At 47.6% G+C, this 27,661-nt stretch overlaps 1 protein-coding gene across 3 annotated transcripts in view; it reads right to left on the reverse strand.

Annotated features, from left to right (window-relative positions):
* Window positions 1-27,661, reverse strand: part of ITGB5 (integrin subunit beta 5) — a 103,857-nt gene that overhangs the window by 48,735 nt on the left and 27,461 nt on the right. For 2 of the 3 annotated variants that reach the window (XM_080657370.1, XM_080657372.1), the window contains exons 4-5: window positions 23,387-23,636; window positions 14,970-15,138 (exon numbers count right to left, since the gene is read on the reverse strand). In XM_080657370.1, the coding sequence (XP_080513496.1) occupies window positions 14,970-15,138; window positions 23,387-23,636 (419 nt within the window). Of the gene's footprint in view, window positions 1-14,969; window positions 15,139-23,386; window positions 23,637-27,203; window positions 27,280-27,661 lie in introns of those variants that run through there. The other variant, XM_080657371.1, reaches the window with a different exon arrangement.

Consider the following 27,661-nt stretch of genomic DNA (forward strand, 5'->3'; position numbering starts at 1 on the left):
TGCAAAGTCTTTCTGGGCACTACCCACGCCTTCTCGGAGCTTCAGACAAGGCACTGGCCCGTCTCCAGGGGATATGGTCTAAATCAGAGGCACTTCCCTGGGTACACTGTTAAACACTGGAGAGGAACCCACAGAGCTCAGAAGAGACACAGCCTGGACTGGGAACCCTAAATGATGGAGACAGATTTCCCAGGAGTGGCTCACACAGGCCCAGGTGCCTGGAACCGTCCCTCCAGCCCATCACACTCCTCCCTGCCCCTTTCAGTTTCATGACCTGGCGTTTCCACCTTGTGAAAATCTGTCGAAATGCATTCTTATGCGAAGATTTCTACATGTATATTATACTTTGATAAAGAGCTTAACACTTTAAAATAAATAAAGCAATAATTATAACCCATGGAGTGTGGAAGGGAGGGGGGAAATCCATGGGAGATAAAGCAGAATCAAGAGAGTATAAACCAGCAAGGTGTTTTTTTAAGGAAAATTGTGGCTTTGTTATCCAGAAGGGCCCAGCAATAAACACCCTCACTTGAAAGTAGAAGACCAACCTTTAATTTGACCAGGTGTTTTAAGAACCTTAGAGAAAACCAGAAACCTGAATAAATGGACAGGGAGATCATTTTCATGGATTGGGAGAGTTAATGTTGCTGAGATGCTGTTTCTCCTCAGAATGATCTATAGATTTGACACAATCCCAATCAAAATCCAGAAGACCTTTTTGAGAAAATGACAATCTGATTCTCAAATTTATACGGAAAGGCAAACAATGAAGACTAGCCAAATAATTTTTTAAAAGAACAACAAAGCTGGGAGACTCGTTACCTAAGATCGAGGTTTTTTGTAAAACTACAGTAATCAAGACAGTGTGGTACTGACAGAAGGATAGACACACAGACCAGTGGAACAGGACGGAGAAGCCAGAAATGGACCCACACTTACATGGCCAACTCAACAGAAGGTATTGGATCAATCAGACACCCATAAGCAAAATAATGCCCAACCCATACATCTCACTAAATATAAAGATTAACTCAGAGTAGATCACAGACCTAAAACTATAAAACTTCTGAAGAAAACCAGAGAAATCCTTTGTGACCTTGGTCTAGGCAAAGATTCCTTAGATAAGATAGTTCATTGGATTAAAAAACTGATGAACTGGACTTCATCAAAATTAGAAACAGCTGCTCTTTGAAAGATACCATTAAGAAAATGAAAAGACAAGGCATAGATTGGGTGAAAATATTTGCAATAAAATAACAATTTGATAAAATATATAAAACTCTCATAGGTCAATAATAAGAAAACAAATAACTGAATTTAAAAAGGTAGAGAGGTGAACAGACATTTCACCAAAGAAGAGCTATGGATGGAAATGAGCACACGAAAGGATCCTTGCCATCATTAAGTCATTAAGAAAATGCACACTAAAACCATCATGAGATAGCTATTCCAATGGCAAACAAACCAACCCTGGTAATACCCAGTAACAGTGAGGATGTGGAAAAATGGAACTCTCATCGTTGCTGGTGAGAACACAGAATGTCTCAGCAAGTGGAAAACAGTTCAGCAAATTGTTATAAAGTCATATCCACGCTTACCATCAACCTAGCAATCCCCCTCTTTGGCATTTACCCAAGAGAACTGAAAACTTACGCTTACCTACAAACCTCTGTGCAAATATTCATAGCAGCTATTCAGAATGGCCCAAAACTAGGAACAACCCAAACGCCCATCTAGTGGTGAACACAGAGACACACTGCAGTGCACCTGTACAATGGGATACTACTCAGCAATGAGAGAAGCAAACGACCGAGACACAACAGGTTGGATGAATCTCAGAAGCATTAAGTGAAAAACGCCTGACTCAAAAGGCGCTGTGCCAACTCCATTCACCTAGTATTCAGGAAAATACAAAAATGTAGGGACAGCCAAAACCGGTTTGGCTCAGTGGATAGAGCATCGGCCTGCGGACTGAAGGGTCCCGGGTTCGATTCCGGTTAAGGGCGTGTGCCTGGGTTGCGGGCGCATCCCCAGTGGGAGGTGCGCAGGAGGCAGCTGATCGATGTTTCTCTCTCATCGATGTTTCTGGCTCTCTATCCCTCTCCCTTCCTCTCTGTGAAATATCAATAAAATATATTAAAAAAAAAAATGTAGGGACAGAAAGCAGATGGATGGTTGCCAAAGTCTGAGGGTGAAGGGCGGATAGACAACAAAGGGACACTAGGATACTGGTGATGGGAATAATCTGTAGCTTAACTGTGGGGAGGCTCTAAGACTTCTTGCCTAAGATGGGTGAATTTTACTTTATAAATTATCCCTTAATAAACCCGACTTTTAAAAAAACCCTTACTAAGGAATATAGCTTTTGGCTCAGTGATTCTACTTCAGGGGACTCTCAGCAAGACGAATTCTGAAAAACACAAAACAGTATTTTGACCAATAGTGACCAAAAAAAAAAAAGAGGAAGACATGAACATCCCACTATTTGAGAACAGATAAGTTCATGAAGATAACTCCTCTATGGCCATAAGAAATTATGTTCATGAAAAGTATGAAATTATGGGTAAACATGTACAAATAAAGTAAAAAATAAAGACTACAGCACTGCAGTTGCAAACTATGCAAGAAACAAGCATCACTTTCTACTAAAAAGACAGTAAAACAAAATACACCAAATGCGGTTGGGGTTAAGATATTGGGCAATCTCTTTTCCTTTTTTCCAAATTGTCTTTAATTAGCAAGTACTACTTTGCCAAGACTGGGCTCTGGGTGTTGGCTCTGCTGTTTAACAGCCTTGCTCTCCTTTTCTTCCATGCCAGCTTTCCGAGGGACCTGTGGGGACCTAACAGGAGGTGGTGGTGAGGAGACAACAGTGTGGAACCTGCAGATGAGCATTTGAATTTTGCTGCAGCCTGAACTACCTGTGCAGCTTTGGCCAAATTACTAAACACCTCAAAAGCATCCTGCTTGTCAGTAACATAGAAATAATAATACCTAACATTTATTGGTCACCTCCATTATTCCATTAATCTTCACTGCAACCCTGGTGAAGTAGGTAATATACGTCATGTCATCTTGTAGATGAGGAAACTGGCGTTCAGAGACATTAAGTAACTAGCCCAAGGTCACTGAACCAGCAAGGAGCTGAGAGGCAGATTCAGACTGCCTATTTCTTACCCACAAAGCTGAACTACCCAATCACAGAGGGAGAGAAGAGAGGGGTGTGTGTGTGTGTGTGTGTGTGTGTGTGTGTGTGTGTGTGTGTGTAATAAATGTGACAATTCATGAAAGTACATGGTAGGCTCTCAACCAATGACTGCCAGAACACAAGGTCAATGCCTGTTGGACTTAAAGGTTGAATCTGAGATGGAAATAGCTCCACAAATGACGAGTGGCCCAGCATAACAATCATAAACCCTGTTTTCTCTGAAGTGGCCCTGGTTATGTAAGTGATGTGAACACACTGGGCCCGGACTTGGACGGCAGAGAATGAGTCAGGGCAGGCTTATTTTTTCGGCCAGGCTTTGCGGCTTGGAGCTTTCACAAGTGGTGACTCCACAAAGAGTTTACATTCAAAATAATTTTCCTACTGACTGCCAGGTCAGCAGAGCTATCTGTTTTCAAGTCTTAAGTTCTGTATTCCATGTTTGGGGCAGAGGGTAATAGTGGAAAAATAGGTTTTTATTTTTTAAAAAAGAAAAACACACTAAAAATGAAGTATAACATAGAGGCCAGAGTATGTGGGCTTTGGAACAGATGAGGCTGAGTTCAACCTTTGTTCTGCTCTAACTGCGAGGCCCCGACTCAGCCTCCTCACCTCTCTCAGCCTTTAGTTCTGTCACCTATAAAATGGAGACAACCCCACTTTGAAAGGCTGATGCTGGAGTTAGACATAATGCATTTAAAAGTACTTAGGACATAAAAAGAACTAAAGAAGAACTGTAATTATTACTCTAAGACTAGTAATAATTCTCACATTTCTTCACTTCGTTTACTACTTGATATGGGAGGCTCCAATTGTTACAGGGACTATGAAGTATGGCATACCAAAGAGTTCATTAAAACCACAAGATTCCACCACACACCTAATAGAATGGCTAAAATTAAAAAGGTGAAATGGGTGACGCAGAGGGAGGATCAAAAGGTACAAACTCCCAGCTATAAAATAAATAAGCCGGAGATTTAATGAACAGCATTGTAACCTCAGTTCACAATATTGTGTTGCATAATTGAAAGTCGCCAGGAGAGTAGCTCTTACAGTTCTCACCACCAAAAAAAATTGTAACTGTGTGGTGATGGGTGTTGACTGGATTTATTATGGTGATGATTTAGAAATATATACAAATATCAAATCATTACGTTGTACTGCTGAAACTAATTCAGTGTTATGTCAATTATATCTCAATTTAAAAAAATAAAAAAGACTAATCACACCAAATGTTGATGGAGATGTGGAGGAAATGAAATTACCATACACTGCCAGGAGGGATGTAAAATGGCACACATCACCTTGGAAAACTGGCAGTTACTTAAAAAGTTAAGCACCTACCAAATGACCCAGGCTTCCCACTCCTAAGAACTGGCCTATGAGAAATGGAAGCACACGTCCAGAGACTCGAACGGACACATGTATAGCAGCTCTCTTTATGATGAGCAAAAACTGTAAGTATCCAAAACAACCCAAATGTCCATCAACAGGCAGATGGAGAAATGAACTGTGGGACATCCCTACAATGTAATACTACTCAGTAACAGGAAATGAATGGAGACACTCCACAGCACAGATTAATCTCAAAATAATTGTGCTAAGTGAAATAAGCCAGGCCAAAAAAGAGTCTATACTGTATTTAGAAAATTTTAGCAAATGCAAACTAATGTATAGTGACAGAAAGCAAGTTAGTAGCTGCCTAGGGTAAGGGGATAGGAGGTGCAGGAGGGAGAAATGGCAAAGGTATGTTCATTGTCTTGACTGTGGTATATATATATATATCTCACAGGTGTGTTTATATGTCATATCTATGTCATTTCCAAACTGTACGCTTTCAATATGGGTAGTATACTGTAAATCCATTATACCTCAATAAAGCTGTGTGTGTGTGTGTGTGTGTGTGTGTGTGTGTGTGTGTGTGTATTTAAGAAGTCTTGGTTTGCTCAGAGAGCTGTTTAAATACAACAAATCACATGAATAGACTGAGCATTAGTAATGGGCTGGGAAAACCACTCATACATGTTCTTTGTTCTGGGGCAGCATCCACACAGCAGTCAGGGGTCTGGGCTCAGATGTCTGGCAAATCCAGTTCAGCCCACATCTGCCTCTGCTTGTCCTTTTGATCTTAGTGATCCTATGCCAGTTACTTAATCTCTCCCAGCTCCAGCTTCTCAGCTCTAAAGAGGAGATGATAAAAGTACCCATACAATAGGGCTGTCCAGAGGGTTAAACAAAATGGTTTAAAAGAGCACCCAGCTCAGCACCTGTATATGTTAAGTAAACAGTCAAGAACGACAGGTTTTGTCTTCAGTATTGAAAATCTATGACTTGAGACTGCAGTCCAGAAGCATACAATCTTAAACCTTATCTTTGGGTTGCAGGGTTATGGGTAATGTTTATGCCCTTTCTGCATACAAGCATTTTCAAAGTTTTAGATTAACTATATTCTCTTTTTATAGAAACAATTTTAAGAAAAAAATTTTAAAGACCTAAACTTTTCTCCGTGCCTCTGATTAAAAACAACAATTTTAAAGGCCAATTTAATTCAACGTGATTGAGGTCAGCCCTTAGATGAAAATGTCAGGGGTAGGCGGGATAGAAACCCGCTGGATTCAAGTCTGGCCAAGGCTGCAATTCACTCATTTCCTCTTTGTTCACCAGTCACATCTGCATCAAATTCACCACAAGGTCTGTGTCAGCTTTCAAACACTCACTTTCCACACTTGCTCCAGGAGGTGACTTCGCTTTTTCTGTCACCAACAGAGAGGAAGGTAGCAGCACTTGCCTCTTGCCTATTCTGGGCTCTCACAGTGTCTGGCTCCACAATCCTGGATGCCTCATAAATACAAGGGCCGCCTCCTAGCATCTCCTCCGATCTTACTGAAAGAGGGCTCCCTCCGTTCCTCACTCCACCAGGAAACGCAGCCCCTGAATCCCACCCTCTTTAGAGAATGTGTACGATGGTCAGTCTCTCTGCTTCCTTTCCTTGTGCCTAAAAATCTGCTTATAACCGGCCCTGGCCAGGTAGCTCAGAGGGTTAGAGCATTGTCCCGACACGCCTGGTTGTGGGTTTGATTCCTGGTTAGGACACATACAAGAATCAACCAATGATGCACAAATAAGTGGAACAACAAATTTATGTCTACCTGTCTCTCTCCCGCCCCCCGTCCCCCCCCCTCTAAAATCAATAAAAAATTTTTAAAGAAATCTGCTCATAACTCACTTTTAGTAACCCTTCTTTTGACTCAGCTACTCTGCCAATCTCTCATTACTTCTCCCACCCTCCCTCCCTTCCTCCCTCCTTCCTTCCTTCCCAAACCTAATGGACTTATTGCCTCTATTTCCTCTTTTCAATTCCTTATGATCTGACCTCTCCCCATGACCTTTTCCTCTCCGTCTCCCAGACAGTGATTCTCAGTTCCGTCTCCCTGCCTACACCGCAGTGGCTCTGTCCCGGCAGCACTGGAGGCTCCTCTGGGGAGCTTCCACAATGCTGGTGCCCAGAGGTTCTCTTATAACTGGGCTCACCTGCAGCCCTATCACCTAGGTTTCTAAAGCTCCCGGGTGAGTCTGCCATGAAGTCCAGGCTGAGAACCTGGCCTGAGGTTGTCACCAGCCCCACAGACATCCTCAGGCCGTGCTCCTGTGGCCTCTCTGTTGCTGACCAGGGCCTCCACTGAGCTCTCCTGCCCTTGGCTTCTGGAACCCGGGACCGTCCCCCTCCCCCAGGCCGCTCGGGCTGCTTGCTGGCTCCATCTCCTCTCCCTGCACTCAGACGAAGTCAAAGGTAACACTGTCCCCTACAGAGATGTATCCAAGTTTGCGCATCTGCCTGGACGACTCACAATCACATCCGCTACCACTTGATTTTCCTCCCGAGTTTCACTCCCAGATCTGAGCCATCACCCAGAGCTCAGCCTACTGGAAGCCACGGCACCAACTTCCCTCCAAATCACCTGCCCTCCAGGCTTCCCACTTGCGCAACGGGACCATCAAATGCCTGTCCTAGAATCCTCGGAATTGTCTTTTCCATCACATTGCCCTGGCCTCCTAACAGCATGCACCCAGTCCCGAACCATGAGTTCTCTCTCATAGTGCATTCCCATGACCTGGGTTGAGATGGAGCCTCCAGGTTGGGCTGCACCTTCCCCTGCCCTCCCTAAACACACCTGGTGAGCAAGCAAAGCCTGAGGCTCACCTCCCGCCTGGCCACAAGCCTGCACTCTGTCACCCCAGGGTGCTCTGTGACCCACATTTACTCCAGCTGGTCCAGGTGAGCCGGATACATGGTTAGGTGGCCCGGCCATGCTATGTGCAAAGCAGCCATCCATGGACTCTGGACACAAGTGTCAGGAGTAATCAGTGGCTGGGGGAGCCATCACCACACCCCAAATCTCTGATTCCATCCAGATTGCAAGAAGCAAACCCTCTAGCTTTGTGGGGACCAACCAGCCCAGGGCTGGGGCTGGAGACGACTTTCTCGGAGTAGGAACTCAGCAGAGAATCTGCATAAACTCTGCTCTGTGCTCAGAAAGCAGCAGAGATCGGGAGCTGAGGGAAGAGAAGGGGTGCAGGGCCCAGTCCCAGAATAACAAGAGCTCCGCCTTGGCACATCCCCAGCACTCAGTGAGGAGCGAGGGAATGAACACATAAACAAAAGCGGGGTTGGGTACCGAATAACCTCCCTCACAATGTCTTCACATCTTAAATCGCTTCGCTCACAATTCCACCAGCTATTTAATATGCGTTGGAATCTAACAAACATCTTTTTAAACATTTTTTAAAATCCTCGTGGAGGACATGCCTTTATTAATTTTAGAGAGTGAAGAAGGGAGAGGGGGAGAGAGAGAGAGAAAAGAAAACATTGATGTGAGAGAGAAAGATCAACTGGCTGCCTCCTGCACACGCCCTGACCGAGAGTCGAACCTTAGACCTTTCAGTGTGCAGGACGACTTCCTCCAACTGAGCCACACCAGCCGGGGCTCTAACAAACATCTCCATTTAAACATATAAATATGAGAAGCACTAAAAAGCTATCATAAGTAAAAACATTTAATCAAATCGCCTGCCATGCACTAAGATAGGAGAAAACTAATGGCAACTGCAGAAAGGGCGACAGGGCCACGGGATTGTCTGAAAGAAGCTCAGCAGGGTGGGGGAGGGGAGAGGGGCCAGGTAGCCAGTGGGATGGTTCCTGGAGGACCTGGGCAGCCAGGCCTGGAAGTCAGGCAGGGCGATGAGGGACTCTGTGAACTGGTGAAGAGGAAGTGGTCCATGAAGAGTGGAGAGGGAAGACTGAGCCTTCCAGCCTTTGAGAAGAGAGATAAAAACTGGCTCCTCCCAAGAGTGAAGACAGACTTGCTGGCTTGTTCATCTCCAACATCTGGCTCTGGAGTGTGGGGCTAAAGGAGAGAGAAATCAGGACCAGGGAGGCAGGATGTGGTTTCTCTGTTTGAGGACATGAGCCTCTGGCCTGTGGGCAACTTGGTTTCTAGGGTTGGAAGGAGTCACTCAGGGACTGCAAAATCTGAGAAAGGAGGAAGGTCACTCAAGGGACTAGAGCAGGCTTCCACCCTCCCCACCTGCCTGCAGTCTGTCCCTGGCCCTCTTGTACAGCGGCCCCACCCCACCTGGACTTTCACCCACAGGCTAAGGAGACTCCGTGGGGAAGCCCTCGGGAGCAGGGAAAGCTTTTCTCAGCATCAGCTCAAAGCAAGCTGAGCTTGGCATACAAACGAGCACCCATGATAGAGTTCATGGTCACGGTGGCCCATTGTAATGCAGCTTAGAGGTGCACCACCAAGAACCACAGAAGACAGGCTGGAAGGGACTCGTACAGAACAAAAGCACCAGTGGGTACTGGAGAGAAAAACTGGCTCAGAGGAAATAGTGGCACCTAACGTTTAGGAGGAACCCCAGAGGTTGGCTTGTCCAAGCTCCAGCCAATGCAGAAATCTTCCGTGTGGCACCCCCACTCCAAGGGCAGGGTCCCCACACACACTCACTGCCACGTCTGGCAGCTTATTCTACTACTGAGCAGCGATCCCTAGAAAATTCTTCTTTATGTTGATTCAAACCTGCTTCCCTTGGCTGCCCTAGCACATGGAGTCTACCACTCTTCCACACTGCTACCTGAGGTCAGGTCACTCGCTGCTTCCTGGGGTGTCCCTCCTCCTGGTTAACCTTTAACCCCGCCCCAAGGACGCAGTGCCAGTCTCAGCACCATCCACTCAGCCCCTCCGCTCGCTCGCTCTCGTCATCAGCGTCTGTCTTAAACACAGCCCCCAGAGGTGGACACAGCCCCCTCGGTGGGGTCTGACGGTGCCAGGAAGCAGGGTTGGGACTTTGGCTGGCGAGTCCTGGAGTGCATATCCTGTGTTTGGCAGCTGAATCTTCCGAGGGGCTCCCCGGAAGCCGTGGGTCCCCTGAGGCATTTCACAGTGACTCACACAGGGACCATGACAGCCCACAAGTGAGAGAGGCAGGGGAGTGCAGGGGAGAGCCCTAGAACATCAATTCCTAGGAAGCTGAGAAAATCTGAGGCCCCACTCAGAGTCTTAGAAAACAGGTGAACACGTGCCTGAACGTAGGCTGGCTGGCTCGCCTTGGCTGGCTGGTTGGGAGACAACGCTCACGATATTCTCTGGTAAACAGCGCTCATCCAGGGAGCAGTTTCAGTGATGACAGAAACACTACCTTTAAATGCCTGGGTTTTCTGATCTCAAGGTCAATCCGTCTAATTAAAATTAACGGTCACCCAAATGAACGGATCCTCTAGCCAGATGTTGACGACACGGCCTGTGGGCCCCAGCTGTCATTGAAGAGTCAACGGCCACATTCTCCCTCACTGCTGTAAAGGACCCTCCATCTGAAAAAGTGTCTCCACCGCACTGTGGGTGAGAGACAGAGAGCAGAGCCCATGGTTCTGAGACGCCCTCTGAATTATGAATGAGCAGGCAGACATCAGAGTTCCCATTTCACAGACAGGGGAGCTAAGGGCAAAGATAAGCTTGCTCATTCAACGGGCTGGCCTCCATCAGCAGACTGACCCCGGACGGGACTGGGGTCTCCCTGGACAATCCGAGGCTGCCAGAGCTGTTGTAGTGTCCTGATAAACAGGAAGTTCTTAGCTCCGGAGCACAGTAGCATGTGCAACTGTCTTCCCTCGGGACTGACTCAGTCCTGCAAACTGGGTCACGTGGGAAACGGAAATGGCTCCTTAGATAAGGACTTTGCTCCCTCTGGAAGCACACTCCTTCCCCCTCTCCCTTCCTGCGATGGGTACTCTAATGTCAGGATTAAGAGCACTGGCTTTGGTGGGTATAGTCCCATCTCTGGCTCTGTCATTTCCACCTGTAAGGCCTTTGAGAAGTTACTCAACCTTTCTAGGCCTGTTTCCTCGTCAGGAGGGGAGAGTAAAACCACTTTAAGAGGATTAACTAAAATAACTTCTGTGGAATGCTTGGCGTGGAACCTGCTCTCGCAAAGCATTTGGCCAAGTTATCAATAGCATCATCAGCATCAGAGCCTCAGGGCAAACATGGGGAAGCAAAGAAGCCAAGGTGACCCTGAAGGTTAAGAGCGGTGTGATTCAACCGCTGGGTCCTAAGGGACTAGGCCTTCCAGAGTCTGTGCACTCAGCTGGTACCTGAGATGCTGTATGGACGTCAATCATCCAACCGAAATGATGCTCATGGGGACAGGCGCTGTGGCCCATTCATCTCTGCATCCCTCACAGCACCTAACGTGGCAGCTTGCACACGGTGAGAACTCAATTAAGTTGTCAAAAATCATAATAAAACACTGTACATTAACCTTCCAGGCAACCACTGAGAGAGACAGAACAGGTTTGGGAGAGGAGATGAGGAAGGAAAGGGAGCTGATGTGACCAGCCAGGGGTCTGAGCTTGGGTGCTGAGGAGTCTGAATTCCAGCCAACACATAATGAAAACACAAGGTTAGATTCCTCTGTGATCCCCCAATCTTACTGACATTCAAGCCTATTTTTGTCACTTTGTAACAATAAACATGTTCTCAATAATAGCTTTTTTTTCCTGCTTCTATCCATATTTTATAATAAAAAAAATTTTTTTTAAATCTGTTCTGTGGTTGAACTTAAGGGCAAAAGGGTAATATTTCTTTCCTTGGGGAAAAGAAATCTCAGCCTGTGACTCAGGATTTAGACATTCGCCTTGAGCCCCAGCCCCAGCAGGGTGAGCAGGACATGCCGGATGCGGACTCCATGGAGAGTCCAACCTAAACTGAAGAAGAGAAACACTGGGATGTGTAAGGCTGAACCACAGGAGTTTTCTATTTCTGTAGAGGAAATTATCAATAGCCAAATATCATACAAATGAGTACCCATGATAGAGTTCATGGTCATGGTAGCCCATTATAATGCAGCTTAAAGGTGCACCGCCAATGACAATAATTTCATACGGTCCCATCTAATGTTTACAAACAGGTTCTTTTATTGACTTTCTGGTGGATCTGCCAGCTCAAATCAAATCCCCGAGCACAGGGACTTGTTCTCATCATCCTTTAATTTTCGTCACCCCACCTGCCACTGCACACTTACTGGGGGCTTGACAGATACGCTCTGAGTGGGAAAGTACTGCCGAGTAACAGTACTTCCCATCTGCTTTAGTGGACGTATGGGAAGCATGGTGACATGGGGGCCACCTGGTGTGATGAGAGGGTGGGCCTGGGGGCTCCTGGACTTCGGGAGCTCAATGAAATCTGCAAGAAGAGAGCATCTGTTTCTTCACCAAATGTGTACTGTGAACCTGTGATGTGCCAGGCAGTGAGCCGCTGGTGCTGGGGATGGAGGGTGCATGGCTCAGAACACAGGCTGGAAGGGGCGACCACAGATCAAAAGCAGCCGTGGTTCCTGGCGGCAAAACAGACTCCGAGGAAACAGCCGCACCTGACGTCTGGAGAGAAAGAGACAGGTCCCTGTCTTCAGAGAGCTTACTGCCTCAAAGGAGGAACAGATCGCACACAGGGCGTGGCTCAAAGTAAATAACAAGGGAGCTGGGTGCATGTGGCCGAGGGTCTGGTGCTCGGGACTCTGACCTAGCCAGGAGGACCCATCGGGCAGGGCTCCCCCTGCACAGACAAGGAAGCGGAGATCTCAACCAGAGGTAGCCATGGATTAGACAGGAAAAGAAAAGAGGGTTCAGAGAAGAAGGGTGGGCTGCATAGGCAGAGCATGGAGGGTGTCCAGGGCAGTGGAGCTAGTCTGAATGATACTGTAATAGGGGATACATGTCATTACACTTTGTCCAAACCCACAGAATGTACACCAAGAGTGAACCCCAGTGTGAACTAGGGACTTTGGGCGACAATGATGTGTCACTGTAAGTTCATCAGTTGTGACAAATATACCATTCCAGGGGGGGATATTGACAATGGGGGAGGCTTTTTGTGGGGGGTGAGGGAGGTATATGGGAACTCTCGGTACTCTCTGCATAGTTCTGTGAACCTAAAGCTGCTCTTACAAAATAAAGATTGCTAATGAAAAAGGAAAGAAGAGCCAGAGAACAGAGGAGGAATATTCCAGGCAGAGGAAACAGCATGTGCAAAGGGCCTCACATGAGTCAGAGGAACCGACTCGAGGTCACTGGCTGGACGCAGAGGCAGGGATGGAGTCTGGGATAGCAGTGCCAGAGGCCGGGAATAAACCCTCATCTCTTTTCCTCTTTGTCAAATGGACATTTAAAGCAGAGAGGAGCTGTCACTTGAAAGGAAAAACTGACATTCCTGCCAGCTACAGAAATACAACCTCAGGCATCGAAGGGGCCTCCTGACTTCCCCAGGATGAGTCTTTCCTGCCATCGTCAGCCAGGGAGCCAAGGTGTGCAGACACCTTCTATGCAGGAAGCAGGGCTTTATGCTGGGAGATCAAAGGAGATGCAAGCTCTCACGCACACCCTGTTGTAATTCTGAGCTGTAATTCAGGCAGTTCTCACCCCGCCTGTCAGAACGAGCAGCTGTGGGCAGGGCAGGGCATGGCAGGGAAGCCCAATGCACAGCTCACGGGCGGGAGGCAAAACAAGGAAACATCGCCTCCTCGACTAAGTCAGTCAAGTGATTCAAAAGTGCACATTAAACCACAGCTCCCTGCCCCATAGAAAGCTAGGGAGGGCCTTCGCCTCCTCCGATGCAAAGGCGGCATGGGCATGGAGCTGCACGCCTGTGCTTTAAGCATCCAGTCATGCCCTTCCCATGAAGGAAATTTAACAGAGTCATATCACTGGACATTGCTTAGGCCTGTCACTAGGTTCTTTCCCCGGAGCCTTAAAGGTGATTTCTTCCCTCCTGCCCCCAAATGCACAAAATTCTCAAGACGGGAAGACAGAGGCAACCTATGTTTTCCCTGCACTGTTCGTCCCTGCCAAGAAGTGGGATTTGGCAGCATGTCTCTGAAGACGCCTCATACAATCGATGTATGCCAGTCAAAATACCATTTTTCTTTCTGAAGCAAATTTAGACACTGTCTATTTTGTGATGCATTCAAGAGATTAAGAGCTGAACACACTCTAGCTGTGTTCCATCTCACTTTCTCAGACGGCTACAAAGCATCGGGGACCTCTGAGTCAAACCTCTGGCTCTGCTAGCAGCTGGGAAGGGGCTACTTGCAGCCACCCTGGTTGGGGCCTCTGGGAAACCCTCCTCTCCAGGGTGGCCCGAGGACGCGGCACGTGACCAGCTGTGGGACCAAGAAGAGGACCTTCTTCACTTTGTTCCTTCCCCTTAGCCCTCACGGTCCGCTGTTTCGGTTTTTTATTTCAGAAAGGAAACTGGCTCTCTTGTCACCCTGACGGAGTGAGTGGAGGAAAAGAGCGAGCCACACTGAGCACAGGCCCTCGAGGATCAGAGCGTGTAAGTGGCCAGTGAAGTGCTTATCACCTAGTGAAGGAACAGCAGCTGCTGATACAGCTTCTCCAGACGGAGTCCCAGCCTCCTTCCCCGGCCCTCCCCAAACCGCAGTCCCGACCCCCGCCCCGCTGCCGAGCCCGCCTAACGCTTCAAGGAAGCTTTGCCAGTTACATGTGCTTTGTGATGACCACTATGGAAAATTTTCAAAAGTATGCATTGGGATAGCAAATTCAAGAGTGATTTTATGCTTTGTTGTTGTTACTGGGTTGTTTTGACAGCAGACCATTATTTTAAGAAGAAGTCATTACCAACATTCCAATGATATACTCTGCTGAGACTGGAACCTCTCAAAGCGTGAGTTCATTTCTGACCTAAGTCTATGCCTTCCCTCTGGATTCATAGCTCACAGAGAAGCAGGAGAGAAACAAACAAACAGAAATGCAACCAGAGATGACATGCAGTTCTCCCCTCCAGCTGGATCCCCCCACAGAGCAATATTTAAGGTTTACCAAAATTGGGCCAGGAAGCTCGATAAGCTTCCATGCATTTGGCTAGACCTTTATTATTTTTTTTCCCCTGAAGAGATGCTAAAAGCCAAATGTATAAACACAGAACAGCTGTCTCCTGGCACTGACAGCATCCCACTGCAACAGCCACACCCTGACACACAGAGAGATACACGCCAGCCGGATCCATCCCTGAGCTCCGGCCACGCTGACCGCTGTAGATTTCCCAGGGTCCACTGAGCTCATCCTCTGACATGGAAGCCACATGCTGGGGCGGCTCAAAGTCTGCCCTCTCCTACAGGCAGTGTCCATGCCCACCCTGATGCTCTCTTCCTAGACCTCCCACGCAGGGACAGGACCGGAGAGGAAAGTTACCTTGCAGACAGCCGCCTGGAGTACGGCATCGAAGCCGCCCTCGGGGGCATCGCGGTTCCGGGACACCCTCTGTTTCCGAACTTCCTCGTTGAAGCTGTCGACTCTGTCTGTGAGAGGCAGCAGGTGGCGGAACCCAAAGGAAGGGACGCAGTTTGGGAATAACTTGTAACTAGAGAGAAAGAGGAAAAGAGTCACTTTTCCATCACTGTCTCTAGATCTTAAACAACTCACTACTCTTGAATTTTTACCCAGCACCTACTGTGTGCCCCGGGGACCGGCACAGTGGAGAGAACAAAGAGAAATAACATAGTCTCGACTCTCCAAACATCAAGCTCTAAACTGCAGGCAAGACAGCAGATACCAGGTTGTGAGTGAATGAAAAGGACACGTGGGTGAGAGGAAGCAGAGGTCATACCAGGCTGCTGGGCTCAGAGGAAGACCTCAGGGAGCGGGGCCAGTGGTTGGGGTGCTGTGGCCTACGCAGCACAGCGGGGAGGCTCAGGGCCGGGGCAATGTCGAGTGAAGGCAATGTGGGCAGTTACTCTATGAAACCAGCTTTCCAACTCGGCTGCTGTCATGTGGCAAAGGATCACATAACCCCTTCATGTCAACCCCCTTAGAGACCACAGGACACGCTGGCCCATGAGCCAGTGCTAAATGCAACAGGAATGGGGATGTTCTTTCTGCTTCTTCATTCATTCATAAATATCGCAATGCTCAACTATCAGCTCTCCTAGATGTAATAAATATCATTTAGAAACCAACCGTCTCCCAACAGAAAACGGTATCTAGAAGTTTGGAAAGAGGGAAGTGCCACATCTCGATAATAGGTTAATGCACAATCTTAATGAAACACTAGGCAATCTCATCTTGAGGGTGCAGTAGGGATCCCCAGCGGCCCATGCCAGGAGGAAGTTGGATCCCAGTTGTGGTTTCAGGCGTTTCAGCCAATGAAATCGGAAGAGAGGCCTCACACTGTTTCAGCAATGGGTTCGTGAGAGGGAAGAGCATCCCGGCCAGAGGGAAGAGCACATGCAAGAGCCCTGAGGCAGGAGGGAGCATGGCGAGCCCAAGGCCAGGGGGCGGCCAGGGGGCGGCCAGCGGGGCTGCAGTGCAGCGAGTGAGGGCAAGGATGGGCTAAGAGGAGGCTGGGAAGGCAGGCTGGGCCAGACTGCAGATCTGTGGACATGCTAAGGAAGCTTTTATTTCAGAACGAAAGATGAAAAATAAACACTAAGCGGGGCCTGTGGGAAAGCCCTGTGCTCCAATGCAAGCCCTGTGCCTGGGAAGGGAAACAGGCTTAGCAATTGCTGGAGATCGTGCCTCCCTGTGGCCAAGACGCGGTTGCCAGGGCAGGTCTGGACAGGCCCCCTCCTCCTGCAGAGGCTGTCTTTGGCTCCCGGAGAGGCCACTGCACTCTTCTGGGGCCGACGGTGCCTGCTCTGTCCACCAGGCACTAGCAACTCGCTGCCTCTGGACAGTCAACCCCACCGGCACAGCGGCCACGGCTCTCTCCAGATGGGCAGCAGCTAGAGATTTCCCCACCTGCTGTCCTGTTTGTTCACTCCCTCCTCCTACCCCCAAATCTTCACCTGCACCTTGTGCTTGGACAGGTCAGATTCCTCTCACCCGTGCCTGGGGCCACCCAAACTTTTCATCCTTGTCTCGTTTTGCCAGAAAGAGAAGGGTCGTAGAAATTGCATTGCCATCTGGAAAAAGGAACGAGCTGAGGTCTCCTCTGGGGTCATCTGACACATGGACAGGCCTAGGAGGAAGTACATACAAACTCTCCCTTCCCTCTCTCTCTTCCTCTGAGCAGCTACTCCCTCCTGTGTCATGCTGGTCCAGGATTTAGGCCGTCAGGTATGTGCTGACTGTCGCAGTTAATCAGGTTAGCTAAGGAAAGGGAGGAGAGGCGCAGAATAATAACAGCCGTTCAATGAGAAAACCAGAAGAGCTGTGACAAGCTCAGCTAAATTGGTTCAGCATTTTTTACCTTTTCTCTTTCATCCCTGAAAACAGCAATAAGTACAGCTGGCCCTTGAACAACGGGGGGTTTAGGGGCACTGACACCCCATGCAGGTGAAAATCCACATTTAATTTTTGACTCCCCCAAAACTTAACTACTAATAGTCTACTGTTGGCCGGAAGCTTTGAGGATAACATAAACAGTCTATTTACACTGATTTTGTGTGTTTTGTATTATATACTGTATTCTTACAATAAAGAAAGCTAGAGAAAAGAAAACGTTATTAAGAAAACCCTAAAGGAGAGAAAATATTTACAATATTGCACATATTTATTGAAAAAAGTCTGCATGTAAATAGACTTGCACATGCAGTTCAAACCTGTGCTGTTCAAGGGTCCATCGTAGATAAATTTTTACTGCGGAGAATTACTACTAAGTAATTAGGAACTGGAAAATGTGCTGGCCAGTGAGAAGCCTCCTTTACAGAGAATTGACTTCAACCAGATTAGTCACCTCTGAAAAACAGCTCAGTTGGGGAAGGACAGACTCTGCTGAATATCGCTGGAATACAATGTCACCTGTGACTAATCTAACCCCTGGAAGAGCTGAGTGACCTTTAGATCTAGTGTTTGGGGGTCTCGTGCCAGGAAATCCTTCCACCTCTGCCCCGTGTCTGCGCCATAGGACCCCAGGTTAGGGCCGTGCGCGGGGGCAGGGGGAGTTGGTGGTGGTTACTAAATTAAGGGTTATGAACCAGGAAGACAAATAAAATACATATGCTTAAAGAGCCTGGAGAGCATCTCTATATATACAAGGCTAATATGCTAAGGGTCCGACCTGTCACTAAAATAAAAAACAGAAAAATTCCAGCCACTGGCCTGGGAAAGAGGGAACATCCACTCTGGGCCAAGAGTGAGATGAGTCATCCATAAAAACTGCAACTCCAGGCCCAAGCAAGTCAGAATTCACTTCTTTTATGGTGAAAGAATTCCCTAGCTAAGAAATGAACAGGAAGATTAGTCCCAGGGACAGCTGGAGGGTCCTGGCAGCAGCAAACATAAAACCGCCCTGCAGGGCGGCCAGCGCACCTGGAGCCTGTGGTCCTCTGGTGAGGAGGAGCTAATGCACAGGTACAGACCCATGAGAAACAAACCACCATGAGGGATGCCAGCAAACTCAACCACCCGAGGGGGCCGCCGTTCAAGAGGCAGAGATGATAGAACGGTCCTTTAAAACAAGGCTATTCCAGAACAGGGTATTATTGGGGGGGAAAGTCAGAAGGCTGTGAAAAAATAATATGAAAAAGAGTCTGAAAAAGAATCAAATCAAAAATACAGTCACCAAAATTCCAAAATGAAACTTCAGTGTACAAATTAGGCAACTGAAGAACAAAGTGACAAATTGGAAGACATTTCTTAGCAGTTTAGGGTAGAACAATTAAAAAAAAGAGGTAGAAATTATGGGAGAAAAATTTAAAAACACAAAGTTTAGAATGAGAAGCTCTGACACACGTGGTGCTAAAAGCAAGTGGACAGAACAGGAGAGATGAATCAAAGAGATAATGTCTGAGAATTTTCAAGAATAAGGATGTATTCTCTGATTAAACAGGCAGACCAAGTATTCCCATTTTTTGTGTGAATGGTGAGAACATTTAAGATCTCTCTTAACAACTTCCAACTATACGAGTATAATTTCAAGTGTCGTGTTGAAAACTATCAATCCAATTTACAACATTAGATCCTCAGAATGCATTCATCTTATAACCAGAAGTTGGTACCCTTTGACCAATGTCTCTCCATTTCCCCCTCTCCACCTCCCAGCCTCTGGGAACCACCATTCTACTCTCTGTTTCTATGAGTTCAACTTTTTATTTTTTTACAAATGGAATTTTTCACTGATTGGTTAGTAGTGGAGGAAGGGAGGGAGTAATGAGGAAGAGAGGGTAGGAGAGAAAGGGAGAGGGGGAGGGGGAGGTGGAGGGAGAGAGAGAGAGAGAGAGAGAGAGAGAGAGAGAGAGAGAGAGAGAGAGAGAATTTGTTGTTCCACTTATTGATGCATTCATTCACTGGTTGATTCTTGTATGTGCCCTGACCAGAGACTGAACCGACAACCTTGGCATATCGGGACAACACTCTACCAACTGAGCTACCTGGCCAGGGTGAATTTGACTTTTTTTTTTTTTTTCTAAATATTTTATTGATTTTTTACAGAGAGGAAGGGAGAAAGATAGAGAGTTAGAAACATCAATGAGAGAGAAACACTGATCAGCTGCCTCCTGCACACCCCCTACTGGGGATGTGCCCACAACCAAGGTACATGCCCTTGACTGGAATCGAACCCGGGACCCTTCAGTCTGCAGGCCGACGCTCTATCCACTGAGCCAAACCCGTCAGGGCTGAGTTTGACTTTTTTAGATTCCACATACAGATGAGATATGACATGTAATTCAAGAAGAGCCCAATACCTCTAATAACAGGAAAAGTGTTCAGAACCAGAAATAGCAATTGGAGTAATCCTTCAAATCACTGACTATCCTGTGACTCTTCCCAGTGAGACTATTCATATGACTCAGAGTAGCAACTACAGTTCTTCAATCTAATGATTAAATTACACTACATCTTTTCTTTAATCCTCACCCAAGGATTAAATTGATGTTAGAGAGAGAGGAAGGGAGAGGGGGGGAAGAGAGATAGAAACATTGATTGGTTGCCTCCCATATGTGCCCAACAGGGGACCGAACCCACCACTTTTGGTGTATGGGATGACACACCAACCAACTGAGCCACCAGCCAGGGCTACTCTACATCTTTCTTTCTCCTGTGGCAATCTTGGTACTGCTCACTATAGTCCGGCCTTTCTCAGGCACTCTAAGATGGGAAGGAATGTGTCTAGGATTGTGATCCTTTGGCAGAAACATCTGGAGCAGAAGGAGAAGGAACAAATCTCAGGAAAGCCCAATGAAGAACTGGCTCTCTCCTCTCTGAGATGTCCTGCACAGGTGACTAAGTCACCTCTCCTGACTCCCGGTCCCCCCCAAGTCCCCAAAACTTCCTGCGGGCTGCTTCTGCTGCTCTCACCACCACAGGGAAGAACACCCTAACTGAAGATGCCATAGCATCTTGAGAAGAACGCTGTGATTTTTTCTCTCCACATTTGCTGAAGAAAAAGAACAGACAAGAATCACAATGTCTACCAGCCAGGCATTTTAACACAAACCAGTGACACAGGCCAGCTGTGAGACAAGAGGGGGTGGTGGGACTGTGGCAGCCAAACCATAAGTGGAATCAGTCCAGCTTTACTAGACCTTCCAGTCTTTCAAGAAAACCTAGGAATCCTGGTTATTCATGGTTAAAACTACTTTCTAAATATTGGTAACTGGTTCACAGTGCCATTAAAATTCAGAAAGGCAGACAAAGCCTATGTATAGTCCGGATCAGGCCCAGGAACAGATTACATACATCCTCGGAGCAGTGGGCCATCTCCCAGGACACTGCACACGCCCACTGCTAAGCCACGGGAGAGAAACCTCAGCCTGCTCACTGAGCCAAACAGTGACTTCCCGATGCGCTGCCCAGCTTGCAAAAGATAGATTTGCATAACTGAGATGTGACATTTCCTTCACAACTCCCATTCTTCCCTAGAGTTCCTGTCTTACAAGCAGCTTTTCAGTGTGCCTTGCACTCACTGTCAAGACTTTTACTGTCTGCAGTTGGCTCTGCCTTCTAGGGCTTAGAAAAGGGGCTCTGAATAAGTCGTGTGTAATAACCTGAATTCAAATGCAGGGTGCCCAGAGCTAGCCCTTCATCCTCTGCCAGCTTCCAGGCTAGCAGCTCTGTTAATGGATGCTCCACAGAAGGATGAAAGTGGAGACACACCTTGTCTATCTGGAGACAGGGCCCAATCAGAGGGCAGAGGTGAAAAGAAGCAGATAGAATCACTATTCCAGATGAACTGAAAAAAGTTTTGGTTAAGATGCTGGTGCCTCTGGTCAGCAGCAGAACACCAATGATAGGACATGTGGTCCTGGGACTCAGCTACAAAGGGCCTTAGAGACAGGACCAACGTAATAATGCCCACAGCCACCGGTAGCCAGGAGGAAGCTACACCCAGCAAATGATGACACCTAGTGCTGCTTCCTGGTTAAGGAACTCAATCCCATTTGTATTTAAAGCTTCTTCTTCTCTTGAGTGTTTTTTCCACCACTGTGTCCGCTCCCAACTCTTGGGGAAGATCTACGTTAACTTCCAGGAGCCTGGACAGAAGAATCAGGAAGGATTCAGAAGAACATACACCACCAGCATAAATACCACCTCACCCCAATCACCAGCCCAACCTAGAGCTGGGAGCCGCCGAGGCTGCCAAAGACGAGCTGAGATGCTGGAAAGGCTCAGGGTGCTAGAACAGCTCTCTGGTCCTAGGGCAGCAGCCAAGGAGATCAAGAATCAAAAAATGACCTCACGAATGGAAAGAGCCTGGCTCCCTGAGTCACCGCTGGAGGGAAAGCTGCCATGGAAAGCAGTTCAACCCTCATCAGATTGTGTGCCAGCAAGAGATAAACTTTCACTGTGTTGAGCCACTGAGATCTGTGGGTTGTCTGTTACTGCAGCAGAGCCCAACACGACCCTTAGGCACGCATCAAAGGGTGGGGCCGTTTTGGAATGAGTATGATTACTTACATGCAGGTAAAGTTTGTGTGCTGTAGTATGATTTAGATAGGGGGGAAAATAAGTCTACCCCTTACTATTTGTGTAATCTTGGGTAAATTATTAATTCTCTCTACGCCTCACTGTTCTCATCTTTAAAATATGGCACATGCCCTAGCTGGTTGGGCTCAGTGGATAGAGCGTTAGTCTATAGACTGAAGAGTCCCAGGTTCAATTCCGGTCAAGGGCACATACCCTAGGGCAGTGGTCGGCAAACTTCGGCTCGCGAGCCACATGCGGCTCGTGAGCCCCGGTTTGCCGCTCTGTTGACTAATGAGTTTGCCAACCACTGGGATAGGGGCTTAATCACAAGGAACAACAACAGCCTGTAATTATTGGAATTGAGAGTCTAGGTCAGTGGTCGGCAAACTCATTAACCAACAGAGAGGCAAACCGCGGCTCGCGAGTCGCATGTGGCTCGCGAGCCACAGTTTGCCGACCACTGCCCTAGGGTTGTGGGCTTGATCTCCAGTAGGGGGCGTGCAAGAGACAGCCAATCAATGATTCTCTCTCATCATTGATGTTTCTATCTCTCCCTGTCCCTTCCTCTCTGAAATCAATAAAAATATATTTTTTAAAAAATATGGCACACATCAACCTTAAAGACCTCAAAACATTATGAGATTAAATAAAATAATCCATGTAATGTATTTAGTATGGTGTTTGACACTTGATAAGAACTAAAATCTTAGCTATTCCTTATCCAGGGACATCCCAAAGCCTGACTAAATAAAGTTGAATGTGGAGATGAGGCAAGAAAAAGTTAGGAGTCACTACTCATTGTAGTCACATTACATTTAAAGGAATACTTGAAAGACTAGAAAAGAAACAAACCAGCCCCCTAGAGGTTGTTAGGGGAGTTGGGGACATGACCCCTCCACCCACCACATATTCACCAGGGCAGAGACCTGCTCACCAGTCCCCTTCCTTATCTTCCTCGGTCTCCAGCCTCCTCGCTAGAACCCAGTTCTTTAGACTAGAACGTGGGAGCAGAAGAGGCAAAGGCCACTCATCCTGGCCCGTAAGGTCTTCCCATGAGCAATCTCCAGGCAAGATGACCTTAGAAGCCACGTGAGGAAGATGGTGGAGTCTGGGCCCTGAGACGTGCTTGGAGGAGAGGTGCCCACTGATTGGGAGACCCATGTGCACTTAGGTGAGCAGGAGTAAACTGCCAGCAGGTTGGAGCCATTATATCTTTGGATTTGTTCTTGCAGCAGTTAAAACTCCTGTTCTCTAATAATGTGTCAAACATTTTCTAATTCAAGTACTTAGGTTGGGGGGGAAAAGCAGACCTTTAAAACACAGGATTTAATTTTGTTTTATCAAGGTAAGTTGTAGTTTTTTACAAACAATAAATAGACTTTGAATTCATTGATCCCAAGCACCTCAGTCACTCCAAACAAGGGGAAAGTTTAGGCTGTTCTGTTTGCTCCCTCCCTGATCACCTGGGTCTGTCACTTCCTGAGAACATTCTCCAAAATCTATTAATGTAGCAAGGAGTCCCATGCCAGGTAGGCAGGGAAACAGATGAACCATGATCATTGCATCTTTACGCAACGTTGTGACAGTTCATCTCTTCACCCAGAGGGAGAGGACAGAACTGGGTCATCGTTAATCAAATTAAACACCTAAGCCAGGTTCCCCTCCTAAGCATGTCCCCCTCAGTCTTTTCTTTGGGTTAAGTTCTCCCACTGCTCCATTCCCCCACCCTTAAATGCCCAACAGAAGGGAAGCTGGTCACTTACCCGATGCATGGGTTGGTCTGGTACCTCGGCGCTGTGTAGGAGAAAGGAGAGATGCTTTTGTCTACAAAAGACCCGAACCCCAGTCGGAAGTTGCTGGTGAGCTTCCTCATCTCCTCAGCGAGCTTGGTGCCCAGGTTCCGGATGTTGTCCAAGTCATCCTTCATGGACAGGGAGAGGTCCATCAGGTAGTACAAGTCCACGGGATAGTCCTCCACCTGCCGCACCTGCAGCTGGAAGGTCGTCTTGTCGCCTGTGCCAACAGAGAGGCCGTGCGTGTTAGAGATCATCAACGCGCTGGGGGGCTGAAGGGATGGATTTCGCTTTCACAGCTGGCCACCGCTTGCTTTTCTCCAGAGAGTGTGCGCCTCTGAAGAAATACTTTTTTCTTGGAAGCAGAGCGACAGAAGGGAATATGGGTGCTGAGGATAAAGCGCTGGGTTCTCTGTCCAAACACTTGGCTCAGCATTTTTTTTTTTTCTTTTACGTAAATCCTCACCCGAGGGTATTTTTCCATTGATTTTTAGAGAGAGGGGAAGAGAGAGGGAAAGACAGAGAGAAATATCGACATAAGAGAAACACATCGGTGGTTGCCTCCTGCACGACCCCCGACAAGGGCCCGGGCCAGGGAGGAACCTGCAACTGAGGTACATGCCCTTGACCGGAATCAAACCCGGGACCCTTTGGTCTGCAGGCCGACATTCTATCCACTGAGCCAAACCAGCTAGGGGTTGGCTCAGCATTTTTAAGGAAAGTCTTTAATAACCATCTTCTTAGTGTGTTCTGTTTTCTCAGCAAAAAGGACACTTGGGTAAGTGGTGGACAGTGAACCGGACACTTTCATGGACATGAATTGGGTGAGAATAACTTCACAACCACACACCAACTTCAGAGAAAGGACCAGCCATGGTGGGAATGTGGCCAGGAGGGGACTCTAAAGGTGTATGTGAAATAGAAAATGGGGATGAAATTAACAGAAAGGTACAGACAAGAGTAAGGTGGGAAGAGAGCAATTACAAGGCAATGGAGGGTGGGGACGCAAAGACAGCACTTAAAACACCCCCCATGCTTGTGCCAAGTCACCTACTTCTACGCCTCTAGGTATTTATCAGACAATAATATTTAGTTCTTAGGTTCGACTTTAGCTCATGCCGTCACTTCGTCATGGCAGACTACTAATAGTATTTAGTTCTTGGGCATATTTGATGTTTGGGAACATTGCAGACATAAGTCAACATCATCAGAGATTATATGTGTAAATATAGGAAGACAGATTCCAAATTTTAGCCCCATCAAAAGGAGAAAAAAAGAAAGCAAGAAAAAAACAATACTAGACTTGTCCACCAGCTACAAGAAAAAGAAATTAATTTTTGGTTTTACAATAAGGAAGTCAACAGACAAAGGAAAGGGGGCTTAATTCAGAGGAAAGAACCAAGGAAAGCCAGTGCCTGGGAGGTGTGGCCCCTGCAACCTCACCCCCCCCCCCCTCAGTTGCATAGAAAGGCCCAGGTCAACTCAACACCGGGAGGACTCACGCCAGCATATAATCCCAAATCTTTTATAATTTCTACACACACAGTGTTTAGACCCAATGTCAAGAAGCAAATCATACCAGGTCATTCTATCTGCCCATGGGCTCATTAGCCCTTCAGAGGCACCAAGGGATGACCTTGAACTCTCTGGGTAGAAGACCTGTGCACACACAGTTGAAATCCAGACATACTCTGTGTTCAGAGGTGCAATAGGGAGAGGCCACACCTGCCCAAGGGCCCATACCTGGTCTGCCGGCCCCACGTCTCAGAGAAACCAATCTTGCACCTCCAACTGACAACCAGCAAGCTGAAGCCCTCTTGACCTTTCAGGAAAGGGAACTGATCTGCTGGGCTCCCTCTCCTCCCACCCCAGACAAGACATACTTCATTAACAAGACTGTGAAGCATAAAATGATCAAAAGATCTTAGTCCAAGTTCCAGCTCTGTCCCCCATTTTAGGGGTGCAACCTGAGCCTCAATTTCCTTAAATATAAAATGAAATTCTTAACAACACAGTGTTGATTAAGGTTGTGAAGCACTCACGCAGGAGAGAGGTGTTTTGTAAGCAGCAAACGCCTGCAGAGGTGAAGTATGAGCGCTGTAAGTACCATGTGCAGCCCGAACCGCACGCCCTGCCTGCTTCCTCTGGCTTGTCTTGGCGTGTACTGTCCTAGCCGCCTCAAAATTGATGTCATTTAGGTTGCCTGTTGGTATAAGCCTATTTTTTAAAAACCATCCGAGTCTGACTCAGATGGAAGAGTGTTCATGATTCCTTCCAGAATGAATTCCAAGCTGCTGCAATGTCGTCTCTGGTTCCCATCAGGCAGACAGAGCAGGGCCCCTCCCAGCCTTGGATGCCACAACACAGTGAGGGAGAGGGGGGAGGAAGGGTGAGCTTGGGGGGAGGGGAGACCCTCCTTGGCCTTTGCATGGGCAGACCACACACCCCAGATGGCCAGAGCCTGCAATCCCATGACCTCTTTGCAGGGTCTTCAGCATTTTCTGTCGCCTGTGCCCTTCCCCCCACGCTCCCAGCCACACCTGCAATTTATCCAGAGTCCACTTCCACCTTTCTGTGAATTATAAGTAATTAATGGGTAGCCCTTCAGGACCAGGAAACGGGGATCTGATTTGGATTCAGGGGGCTGCCCATGGGAGGGAAGCGAACACTAGCCTTTGGGAGGGGTGGGTCCCCGCCGCGCCCCCGCTGAGCTGGAATCCTGACCTTGTCACCAAGGACTTGGAGACCTCAGGCTTCTTTAACTGCTGCTCAGTTTCTGGATTAGTAATGGGAGGATGTTAATTACCGCAGGGATTACGGGTGACAGTGTATACAAACACCATCCAAACACTTCTACGCAAGGAAAACTTCAGCCTCTGTCCCCCCAAAGTCAATTATTAAAGCAATTTCCTGTGGGGATAAAAAGAGAGACAGTAAATTCTGCCAGAAACTTGAGTGTGAAAGGCTGCAGCCCTGAGCATTCAATTTAACTCCAAATTTTCCAGACAGGAGGTAACGATGTGATACATAGGTCTCTCTGTATGCTAAGAGGGTATCTCTTCTGAAGTGAGCAACCTCTTGGCATTAGTGAAATTGATCACTAAGAAAGTGCACGCATCTACATGATGGGGAGGCTGCAGATGTTAAAAAGAAATATCTCTCCAGTTTTCCAGAAAGGGAGTAATAGCATTAATATTCAGAATGAGGGTTCATTGCTCCCTCGACTAGGCCCGATTTTAAATGCTACCAACTCCTCAATGGACCTTGGCCATAATGGAAAGTCTGTGAGCAGATTAGGGAGGGACCGACATTCCTGTACCCATGCTGTGTGGGAGTTAAGCTGCAGGGCACGAAATCCCAACAAGGGTGGTCTCCAGGGTTAGCAAACTAATGGGGATGCTGCTCTGTGCAAGGCACCCTCTCTGCCGAGAGAAGGGCTGGGCACATTTCCTATCTTAGAGCACGTCTGGAGCACGTAGGCTTAGCCACACTCCAACCAACAGCCAGGCACCCAGCCCAGCACCACCCGAGGCTTTAAACCAGTCACGCATCCCCTGCATCCAGCAGGGTGCAGCGGCCTCTCGCTTCCTGTGGGTGCTGGGTCTGTGCCTGCCTCTGGTGAGACCAGCCACATGCCCCTCCTCCCTCTTCTCCACATTAAGACCCTATGAGCTTGTCTCCCTGTGTGGCTGTGCCTCTTCTCTCTCTATAATCCCCCCCTCAGGCCAACAGCAGGATCAGAGCAATAGGAGAAACAAACTCAAAAGCAAAGCTGATCGACTAGCACCTGTGAGTATGGATCTGCTCCTGCAAGCAGCCCCTCTCATGTCCTTCTGGTTTTTCCTGTTTCCCAGGCAGCCAGCTCCAACTGCATTTTGCACAGAATTCCTGACATCCCTCCGTTCATGACTGGAGGCTCCCCCGCCCCGCCCTCCCCTCATAATCAGGTATCAACTCGAATGCATTCCACCTGAAATGGATATTTTTTAAAAAGCTTTCTTCTCTCTGCCCTCCCTTCAATAAAACGTGAAAAGTTAGCTTTTTCCTTAGGGACATGTATGAGATGACAAACATTTTGGGAGAGTGAAGGGACAGAACTCCAGCAAGAACTTGTAGCTTTTTAAAGACTGATATGTTAAGGCAAAGCAGTACCTCAACAGATAAATACTCTTGACATCCCCAGATAAATGTAAACAGTGTTTGATGCCCCTGAATTACTCTTCTCTGCTAAAAACTGTAAGAAAG

Source organism: Plecotus auritus, assembly GCF_963455305.1.
Source record: "Plecotus auritus genome assembly, chromosome: 2".
Lineage (NCBI taxonomy): Eukaryota > Metazoa > Chordata > Mammalia > Chiroptera > Vespertilionidae > Plecotus > Plecotus auritus.